Source organism: Dendropsophus ebraccatus, chromosome 5 (genome assembly GCF_027789765.1).
Source record: "Dendropsophus ebraccatus isolate aDenEbr1 chromosome 5, aDenEbr1.pat, whole genome shotgun sequence".
NCBI lineage: Eukaryota > Metazoa > Chordata > Amphibia > Anura > Hylidae > Dendropsophus > Dendropsophus ebraccatus.
The window spans coordinates 36,205,636-36,217,354 of NC_091458.1; the positions used below are offsets into that span (position 1 = coordinate 36,205,636).

Sequence of the window (11,719 nt, forward strand, 5' to 3'; positions counted from 1 at the left end):
GAATGAACTGGATTCCAAACAGTGTTTATTGCTATCCACGATATTGATCCAGTCTGTAGCACTTCTATCTCCCTCCCCAATCTCCTGACGGAACTCTCCCGTTACCATTCTCTCTCTAATTACAAGATCAACTTGCAGAAATCGGAGGCGCTAAACGTCTCCCTCCCGGCGGCGGTGGCCTCCTCCCTCGAAGCCTCTTTTCCCTTCCGATGGTCCCGCACTGCCCTTAAAGCGTAACTGTCATATTTTTTTTTAGTCATATGCTTTTTCAGTCCAGAAGGAAACTCTTTTGGTTTATAAAACCTATTACAGAGTTTCTTAAAATCGCTTGTACTATTGATATTTAATGTTTTTTTTTAAAATGGCCCTGAAATGACAGTTACGCTTTAAGTACCTGGGGGTTCAGCTCACACCCTCCTTGCCCGATCTGTATAAGATGAACTTCCCACCCATGCTCCAGAAGATAGAAAGGGATCTTCTTAGGTGGCACAAGGGTACCTTCTCATGGTTCGGCCGCTGCGCCATCTTCAAAATGAACGTTCTGCCCCGCCTCCTGTATCTCTTCCAGGCCCTACCGATAGCGGTTCCTGTGTCGTTTTTCGGACGATTGACGTCCTTTCTCACCAAATTTATATGGGCACACAAACAACCGCGCCTAGCAAAGGCAGTCTTGCACCGCCCCAAATCTCGAGGAGGCCTCAGCCTCCCTAACCTTCACCAGTACTACGTGGCAGCTCACCTACCAGGGTGCTGGACTGGCACCGCCATTCTACCACGAAACTATGGGTGGAACTGGAGAAGGCGTTGACACCTCTGCCTTTGCTGGCCGAGCCCTGGCTGCCAGACTCGGCCCGTCAAGTGAGCTTTTACCCCACCATCACTCCGACGCTTTGAGTCTGCCAGAAACACCTATCCGCCGGCTTCTTGGCTCCGCACCCCTCCCCCTTATTCCCGATTCTGGGCAACCCGTCCTTTCTGCCGGGGAAGGAGGACGCTGGCTTCCGCTCCTGGTTCCGAGCTGGACACTTCCGTGCTCTATCCTTCCTCAGGGGAGTGGCTTGGCCCTCGTTGACGGACCTCAACGCCTTGACAGACCCCACTCCCTTGGGGTTCTGGAGGTCCCTTCAGCTCCATCATTTTCTCCGTACTCTCCCCATGCCCTCTTCCTTTGCCTGCACCCTTACCCAGTTCAAGTCTCTCTGTATAGGCTCGGGCCCGCTCCGTCACTCTCTTTCCATAATTTACGCCATGTTGGGCTCCCCTCCGGACCAGCCACCTCCCCCCTTCCTCGCGGCCTGGGAAGGGGATTTGAACATCTCTCTTTCCCCAGCGCAAACTGACAAATTCACGTGTACACATTCCTCCTCGATATCCTCCTGCACCCAGGAAGCGGGTTATAAACTCCTCTCTAGATGGTACCGGGTCCCTACCCGTCTCCACCGGATCTTCCCGGAAGTGTCCCCACAGTGTTGGAGGAATTGCGGCGAGGAAGGTTCTCTGCTCCATACGTTCTGGAGTTGCCCCAAGCTGGTGCCCTTCTGGCGAGAAGTGTGGCGTATCACCTCCACCTTCACTGACCACTCTCTCTCTTTCTCTACTGCCCTCTTCCTCCTGCATGTGTCTGACATCCCCCTCAAGAGTTACCGCTCCTCAGTCCTCCGACACCTGATCAATGCTGCCCCCCCCCCACGACTACATTATATGTTAAGTGTACACTTGCCCTAACGCCCTGCGTGGTGCAAAGGGCACCGGTGTTGTTGTTTTGGTTATCTTTGCCCTGCCTCGCTTTGTTTAAAATGTGAAAATGTTAATAAAATTTAGAATTAAAAAAAAAAAAAGATTAACAACAAACAAACTCAAACGACCGCTATGGCGAACTACCTGAAATCGGTCGCCCAATTACATGGAACGATGATCGTTACTTATGATCGTTATTGCATTCCTCCTGTTGTTGCCACTGCGTTCGCTGCTACTGCGAACGACCAAACGACATCTTAGTTGCAAACGATCAACAATAAAAATAGGTCCAAATTCTATTAAATGACCAACAATTTCTTGTTGGTCGTTTAATCGTTGTCCGCTACTACACTAAACGATTATCGTTCAGACCCGAACGATTTTTCGAACGATAATCATTCCGTGTAATACCACCCTAAGGCAAACAAAGGCACCAGTGGCAGCTGTGAATGGTAGGACACATAATGGGCACCATGACACTGCATTCCCTTCTGGTAATGGTCCAGCCAGAGACAGGGCGTGTATTTGTAATGTCAGCTGTATCTAGATGGTGACTGCTTGTGTTTGGCAATGGATTAGACAATCCTCTCCAGTGGTGGTCTATGGCCTGTTCTCCATGTGTGTGCTGTGCCTTCATATGACCACTGATCCAAATAGCCCTAACAGCTTGGGCTGAGATGATGGCCATTTGTGCCTGAGAAATATCCATATTATAGAGAGTGCAAAAGGGGCCTTAAAACTCAGATCCCAACCCTTCCCCGACCTCCACAGTTGCAGGACATAAACATTTACCAAGATGTAAGCATGCAACTCGCTGTGCATAGAGGACCCATCTCCTTGCACTGCTTCCTAGAAGACATCTGGTGGCCACACATGAATTTTTTATATTGCTATAGGAAGACGTGCAGTTGCCAGACATATCAGGCTTTACTCATCTCCTAGCCAAACAGATTATATTGCATATTGGAATCCAACATGTGGAACCTTGTTTTTCACAAAAGTAGGACACCAGGGGACAGGGTGGTTGCCCTCCCAACAACAACAACAACATGACTTAAGGGATAGCTTACCTGCGCCAGGCCATACACCACCCCCTTTTACCCATCGAAGAGACGACACATAGTTGTGGTGCAAAGGCCACAGCGGCCCAATTTTATTAACAATAAAATATCCACCAGGTATGAAAATTACTTCTCTTATAAAATATAAATAACAATAACCAACATGGTTAATAACATTGGAAACCACACCCCCTGAGATAATCCAACCCAGTGGGAGGAGAATTGGAAGGACCCCCTGCTCCTTTTCCCCCTTTCCGTTATCCACCAAGGTCTTCAACTTGCCCTCAGTCGCAGGCACCTAACCTGAGGACACCACCTGTTGAAGCCATGCACTCCCCTGTGGCACTGGCCACAGGATCTCCCACACCAGCTGGGTACCGCCCCAGCATTCCAAAACCATGTTCTCCAATTTTAACTAATATTAACATTAACTATGAGTCTCCAATTTTAACCGGGTCACCTCCAATTCCCCTACCCACTCCAGCCGCCGTGACAAACCGTACCCCCAAACACTAAGGGCGGGCGGGCGGGAACTTTTCTTCTGTGTAGCTCCGCTAGGTCTGCCCGTTCTGCTCCTCCCTCCCCAAATATACCTAGCAATCTTCCCACCTCTTCCTCCCTTATCCCACCAATTACCATCAGCCCCCCTCCCCACTCATCCCCTTTGCACGATCCCAGCACGTGCTTGCCATCTCCCCTAGTCATGTGCACCCTCCACTATGTTGCACATTGTAACGCCTGGAGTAGTGGATCCACTGGACCGGCACCAGCGATGGCACAAACCTCACCAGGGAGCGGAGTCTAAGGGGCCGCTGGTTTTCACCAGAGCCCGCCGCAAGGCGGGATGGACTTGCTGCGGCAGGCGACCCCCAGGTCGCTACCCCTGGCTTGGTTGCTGGTGACGGCAGGCGAGGCGTGGCAGGAGCAGTAGGCAGGAGATGGCACTGGCAAAGGTCTGCAGGTGAGAGCGCACGTGACAGGCTGAACGCAGGAACAGATGGAGTGACTGGGAAACAGGAACCAGGAACAGGGACTAGGGACCGGGTAACGGATAGGACTCAGGAACAGGGACTGGGACCAGGTAACAGATAGGACTCAGGAACAACAGGGGCTGGGCCAAACGCTATGGGAAGCATGTAGAGGCTCCAACACTAAGGACAGGGCATGCTGGGATTTATAGGGGAGTGATTGGGTGCAACTACCAATTAGGAGCGCACTGCCCCTTTAAATCTGAGACCGCCGGCGCGCGCGCGCCCTAGGAGGCGGGGACGCGCGCGCCGGCCGGCACAGCGGGAGACAGGAGCGTGGAGAGGTGAGGCGCCCCCCGGGGCCGAGGTGACAGCAGCGCCGGGTCCCCGACTATGGACACCGGCTGCTGCATAGGGCAGGTAGCGGTCGCGGCGGCGGCCCGGAACGCGGGACGCCGCCGCGGCCGTAACAGTACCCCCCCCCTTTGGCCTCCCCCTCTTTCTTGCCTGCAAATGGTACAGGAAGCCACAAAGTCTTTGACATCTTGGGATAGGCTGGGCCACCAGTAGTGGCGAGAGATCCGTTGGCCGGTCTTACGGACTCCCGGGTGCCCGGCCTCCAACGAGGAATGTCCCCAGTTCAAAATACCTCTTCGAAGCGCAGGGTGAACATGAGTCTTTCCGGGGGGTACTCTCTGAAGAGTGGAGGTGACGACTGGTACTAGGCGATCAGGCGGTATAACGTGGCAAGGGACCTTCTGTAAGTTCTTCCGGTGGTGAGAGGACACGACCTTAGTCTTGGGTACGGGGAGAGGGTACACCTCGGCAGAGAAGGCATCCGCCGAGTCTTGGTCTTCTGCCGGTAGGCCGGATAGAGGCTTGGCCGGGACAGGAAATGACATAATACACTTGGTCTGAGGTGACTTGAGACACTGGTGGGAACAGTCCTGACCCCAACTGAGAATCTCCCCGGTTCTCCAGTCCAGCTGAGGGGCATGTTCTTGTAGCCACGGGAGTCCCAGGAGGACCGCGGGGGAAGAATGGGGCAGGACGAAGAAGGATATCTCTTCTTGATGTGAAGGACCCACCTGGAGGACTAAAGATGCGGTCTGGTAGTACACACGGTCGGTAAGAATTTCGCCCGTGACCGAGGAGATAGTCAGGGGCCTGGCTAGTCGGGTCACGGGTAGCCGCCATCTTTGGACCAATGTTGCCGCAATAAAACTGCCTGCTGACCCAGAATCGAGGAAGGCAGTAGTCAGATGATTTTGTCCTGAGGGAGTCCGGATGGAAACTGGCATAGACAGACTTGGAATGGTGGCATTTACACCTAGGGACACCTGTCCCACCGGACCTAGGTGCGAGCATTTTCCGGATGTTTGGGGACGTAGGGGACATCCCAGCCGGAAGTGATCGGAACCACCGCAATAGAGACAGAGATTCTGCTCCAGGCGCCGGATTCTTTCATCAGGCGTCAGGTGAGCCCGTTCCACCTGCATAGGAATCTCAGGAGAGGGTTGGGACATCGAAAGGTCAGGATTCTGGAAAACTGGCGCCAGCTGGGGATGGCGACGGGAACGGGTTAGTAAATGTTCATGCCGAACCTCCTCCTCCCTCTCCGAAAAACGAGTATCAACTCGGGTGGCCAGTAGAATGAGTTCGTTCAGGGAGGTAGGCAGGTCTCGGGCAGCGAGCACGTCTCTCACACGACTAGACAGGCCCTTCTTGAAGGTGGCCAATAGGGCGGCCTCGTTCCAGTCCAATTCAGCTGCCAGGGTGCGGAACTGGATGGCGTAGTCACCAACAGAGGAGCTGCCTTGAGAGAGGTTGAGGAGAGCAGTCTCGGCTGAAGAAGCACGGGCAGGTTCCTCAAAGACGGAGCGAAACTCGAATAGGAAGGCCCGGAGATTGGCAGCAACAGGATCATCACGGTCCCACAGTGGCGTGGCCCAGGCCAGGGCTCTACCCTCTAATAGGCTGATGATGAAAGCCACTTTAGAGCGCTCGGTGGAAAACTGACTACTCAAAAGTTCAATGTGCATGGTGCACTGAGTCAGGAATCCTCTGCACAACTTAGAGTCCCCAGAGTACTTGCTTGGGAGGGCCAGTCGGAGTGAAGAAGCAGCGTCAGGAGATGGTGTGCGCTGGGCAGTAGTCTGCTGCTGTAAGGCGGCAGTGAGTTGCTGGATCTGCTGTGACTGTTTCTGGATTTGTTGAGCCTGTTGCGCGACCACTCTGGCGACGTCACGGAGATCTGGCACCTCGCCGGGATCCATGGTTGGAGCCTACTGTAACGCCTGGAGTAGTGGATCCACTGGACCGGCACCAGCGATGGCACAAACCTCACCAGGGAGCGGAGTCTAAGGGGCCGCTGGTTTTCACCAGAGCCCGCCGCAAGGCGGGATGGACTTGCTGCGGCAGGCGACCCCCAGGTCGCTACCCCTGGCTTGGTTGCTGGTGACGGCAGGCGAGGCGTGGCAGGAGCAGTAGGCAGGAGATGGCACTGGCAAAGGTCTGCAGGTGAGAGCGCACGTGACAGGCTGAACGCAGGAACAGATGGAGTGACTGGGAAACAGGAACCAGGAACAGGGACTAGGGACCGGGTAACGGATAGGACTCAGGAACAGGGACTGGGACCAGGTAACAGATAGGACTCAGGAACAACAGGGGCTGGGCCAAACGCTATGGGAAGCATGTAGAGGCTCCAACACTAAGGACAGGGCATGCTGGGATTTATAGGGGAGTGATTGGGTGCAACTACCAATTAGGAGCGCACTGCCCCTTTAAATCTGAGACAGCCGGCGCGCGCGCGCCCTAGGAGGCGGGGACGCGCGCGCCGGCCGGCACAGCGGGAGACAGGAGCGTGGAGAGGTGAGGCGCCCCCCGGGGCCGAGGTGACAGCAGCGCCGGGTCCCCGACTATGGACACCGGCTGCTGCATAGGGCAGGTAGCGGTCGCGGCGGCGGCCCGGAACGCGGGACGCCGCCGCGGCCGTAACACACATCGCTGCGGGGCTTTCTATATTAATAATAATAATAATAATAATAATAATAATAATAATAATAATAATAATAATAATAATACTGCTAATAATAATAAGAATATCCTTTTGAGGCTATATTTTCACTATTTTCACTATTTATGTATTTGGACCTTTTTCATTTCATGGCTATGTTCACACCACGCTGAAGAAACAACGGCCGTCCTGCGTGAATGGCAGTTTTTCAACACTACCTACTGCCGGAATGAATGATCATAACCATTAATGGCCGTTCATGCAGAATGGGAGTTTTTTCGACAGCCTGTGAACATAGCCTGAAAAACTGACAAGATATCCACCTCCATGCAAAAAATGTGGGCAAAAATTTATTTTTCTAGCCTAATCTATTCTTTATTGGCAAATTAAAAAAAAATTTGATTTGGGGAATTGATTCTATCAACAAAAGTGGTGGGATTCCCAGATTTCAGTGGACACAGTGTGTATGATGACGAATTTTAGGAGACACAGTATGTATTATAATGAATTTCAGGGGGTACAGTGTGTATTATAATGCATTGAATGGAGTTGAGTGTGTATTATTATGAATTTCAGGGGGTACAGTGTGAAGCATCACATAATAGTGAACTGAGTATAAGGAACAAAAGAAACCAAGAGAAGAGTAAGGCATCTGACCCAGCATATAAATTCAGTACATAGAGTAACAGTGGCATCTAGTGTTTTACATAGGTATTGCAACCCCAGGACCCTATTGTACCTCTGTATGTTCTACATCTCACATATGTGCATGAACCCTAAGTATTGTAAATATACAGGAAAAGTGTTATTAACCTATTCAACGTATTGGCCCCAATATTATGATGGACTGTACTGGGAGTATGTTTGTTAGGGCAAATGTATGGCTTTAGTTCACATTACTGTTCAGAGCCATTATAAGGCATTCTATCCCCTTTTTCTTTATGTCAAAATAATGGAAGACTTAAGGGGTTCTCCATAAAAAATATCTTGAAATCAACTTGTTGCAGAAAGCTGCCTTATGCCCTGGAGCAAGCAGTGTAGTTATGTATAATCAGACACTATGCTCTCTGCTGCCTCCTCTGGTCTTGTCAGGAAGTGTCCAGAGAAGATGAGCAAAGAGGTTTGCTCTGGGGGTTTGATGCTCCTCTAGACAGTTCCTGTCACAGACAGAGGTGGCAGCAGAGAGCACTATGTCAGACTGGAAAGAATACACCACTTCCTGCAGGACAAACAGCAGCTGATAAGTACTGCAAGACTTTTTCCTCATAAAAGTAAATTACAATTCTGTATAATTTCTGACACCAGTTGATTTAAACATTTTTTTTTTCCTGGAATACCCCTTTAATTCGTCAGTTTTCTACGATCATTGTTTATTATACGTAGGGTTGGTTCACATGTGTCTGACAATTCAGTAAAAGCATAGCTACTTTCTTGCAAAAACAGCAATACCCCTTGTCCTTAGGTTGTGTGCAGTATTATAATCTAGCTGTATTCACTTCATTGGAACTGAGCTGCAAAACCACACACAACAGTGGTGCTGTTTCTAGAAGAAAGCGTCCATGTTTTCCTAAGTCTGGATAACTCATTTAGGCTATGTTCACACTGCGTATGATTCCGTCCGTAGTTCGTACGCCGCCATACATGTGCGGCTGAAAATACTAGGGGCGTGTGAAAAATAGACATGCAACCGGATGCGTACGAACCGCGAACATACGCCCGTAGTACAGTTATGCTTCCCTAACTTGTTTCGAAGCGATCTGAGGCAGGTCATTTACTTGGAAATCTTCGCCCAGTCCCAAAAAACTCACAGAACCTTTTGGATCGAAAAATCACGTTCAATTTCGCTGAAATAAGTACTTCGTACAGGACCGCATGGAAATCCACGGCCGCGAGTTTCAACATTTCCGTCCTCAGACAATGGTCTTGTTCATTTTTCACGGCGCCGTATACGATCCGGCCGTAAGCTCATACGTAGTGTGCACTGTGCGGGCGTATATCGTATACTTTCAAGCGAACGCATCAACCTCAAAACTACGTGCGTATATTCGCTGTTTGCACTACGGATGGAAACATACGTGGTGTGAACATAGCCTCAAGGGGTATTCTGCTCAGGTAAAATACATGCTGAATCATCCCCCTCCTGGAGACTAACAATTTATTCCATACTGTGCTGAAAACACATAAAACTGTGCGTGAGCTGGTCACTCCCCCTCCTCCCCCCTCCCTTTTAAGATGGCTTTTGTAACAGGTCCCTGGACGGCTTATTCCGCACTCTGTAATGCCCAAAGTAATAATCACAGTGAGGTCATCAGCAACTTTATCTCAGAATAACCCTCCCAGCATTACAAAGAAGCTAAAAAGTTGCAGATAAAGACTGCCAGGGACTTGTTTATATCAGCCGCCTCGAAAGGGAAGGGGGAGGAGGGAAACAGTTTTCTGTGTCTTCAGCAGAAAGCATCACAGTTCTGCAGGAAGGTGAGTATGGCTTTGTTTTTTTATTTTTTCCTACGTGGTCAGGAGGTGGTGGGAGGGGAAGGTTAACCAACAGGGTTGATGCCTAACATGATGGGAAGGGGGTCTGGGGGGTCTTGCAGGGGGATTGTCTGCAGTGAAGTCCCAACTACATTAGGGGAGCTAAGTGCCAGGGGATTACCTTCAGGGAATGTGTACTGGGGAGAAGGGGCTAACTACCAGGGGGGATTACCCTAAGGGGATGCCTACATGGAGAAAACTGTAAAACTGTCTGTAATATGCTGGGGGCCTGATACTGGGATCTGTAATATGCTGGGGGCCTTATACTGGGATCTGTAATATGCTGGGGACCTGATACTTGAGTCTGTAATATGCCGGGGGCCTGATACTGGGGTCTGTAATGCTCCCTCTGTATTGTCCTAAATGTAAGGTCCATACAATGAGAACAATGTAAGAAAAGTTATGGAAAAAAAAATAGTGGTTGACAGCCCTCCCCCCCATGCTACACCCCAATGTCACACCCCCAATGCCACATCCTTCACTGTTAAAGCAGAAGTGTCCCTCAGAAACTATTTCAAATGTTGGCAACTATGGACGTGTATGGAGCAAATTATTAATCTACAGGAGGGGAATGATTCAGTATGTATTTTACCTGAGGGGAATACCCCTTAAATGTTCACACCACCATTTGTGGTCATATGTATGCTAAACACATCCATAGCCTATAATGAGCCTTACATATGCCAAATTCATGCAATATGTAGCAGGAATATGGATATAGAGCTTTAAATAGTTTTCAATCTCATACAAGAAACAGTCTATGTTCTTACCTGATATCGGAAGGGAGTCGATGAATTCACAAACTCTGTCCTCCACCTCAGAAAGGGTTAAAAATGGCCGCCTGGACCACACTGCAGCTGTGATAATTGGACATTTCTCTACGATATTTCCAAAAATATCCAGAAATTGCTCATAGTTCATAGAGTTTACGGCTTCCAGATCCATCACCTGATCTACCAGCGGGGTCTGTCTGTAATAATAATGCTGGAAAAGTAGAGTCAGATCCTAATCTTTAGTTAATAAGTTTATTTTTAACTAGTCAGAGAACCGTGCGTGGAACCGAGGTCACTGACACTTCCAAAATCTGCAGACTGAAGACTAAAGCCTGAAAACTAGCTTTTAAACTGACATAACCACTAATATACGTCAGAGGTGTCCACAGACATTAAAGGAGAACTCCGGCCTCAGGGTTTGGTGTTTTTTTTAATGGCAGGGCACAAGGGGAAAGGGGGGGGGGGCAACAAACGGCATTAACTTACCTCTCCCTGTGCCCGTAATATTCTATCTGACCGGCCCCAGGACCCCCGCCAGGCTGTGGGATCACCTGTGCTGCCAATGTCACAACCCAGCTGATTGACAACCACTCAGCCAGTCAGTGACTGGGGTGGGACTCCGCTTCTGTCACTGATTGGCTGAGCAGACTGTCCATCAGTCAGGTCGGGCATTTCCCTCCAAGTCTTGGCATCTTCAGAACTGGGGGGAAAATCCCTTCCTGCGGGGGTCCCGAGGTCGGTCAGGCGACACATCATGGTCACGGGGAGAGGTGAGTAATCAATCGTGCTAATTTTCTCTCCTGACACCTGACAACAATTTGTTTAGGCCGGACTTCTCCTTTAATGTCGTTTACATGGACTCAGGATACAGCGCAGGAACAAAGTATATACAACTGTTCATTATGGTTTGCATAGTGAACAGTAGAGGACATGGTTTCGGTTACTGCCCCAGGTGATAGAATGACGAAACAAATTACTACAACTATTTCTGTACCTGTGACCTGCAGGGTAAACTGCAAGACGGGAGGGTTCCTATGTATCCAAAGACAGGTGCGGGGGAGCAGAGACCTAACATTTTGTGAATAAGGTCCTTGACTTACTGGCACAGTGCAAAAAAAGAGTCTGCAGGCCATGTGCATTATAGTATTATAGACCTCAGATAGTATGGGCATTGCCGCTGTGACCACAGGAGCAGGATGGCAGCTACTATACATAGTCACTGCTTTCCTCTCTGTCTGATCAGTTGGCAGACAACGGAAGGACCATCTGTCCAAGATTGATGATTCTTAATTATGGAATTACCTTAAAAAAAAAAAAAAAAAAGATATATGAAAAAAATACAATAAAATAAAACACTGGCCCTCCAGCTGTTAAAAAACTACAATTCCCATCATGCCTGAGAGTATGTATCAATGGCGCAATTTATTTTTTTTCTCCGTGCTGCACAAAAAAACTCCAGTCCATGCACAAAAATGATCCAACCATAGAGAAGGAGAGACCGGCACTACTTTAGTGGAGAGGGTAGTTGTGGGGGTCAACAGTAATAAAAGTGTGTTCGCTCTTAAGAAGAGTTGAAAGAGGGCACTCATCGTATAAAAATCTTTATTGTAGTTGCTTCGAACGGGCATAAAA

General features: G+C 49.6%; 1 protein-coding gene across 1 annotated transcript in view; it reads right to left on the minus strand.

Annotated features, from left to right (window-relative positions):
- Positions 1-11,352, minus strand: part of URAD (ureidoimidazoline (2-oxo-4-hydroxy-4-carboxy-5-) decarboxylase) — a 31,617-nt gene extending 20,265 nt beyond the window's left edge. Inside the window, exon 1 of the mRNA XM_069972067.1 lies at positions 10,085-11,352. Coding sequence (XP_069828168.1) covers positions 10,085-10,259 — 175 coding nt within the window. The 5' untranslated portion in view covers positions 10,260-11,352. The remainder of the gene's footprint in view (positions 1-10,084) is intronic.
- Positions 11,353-11,719: the final 367 nt, after the last annotated feature.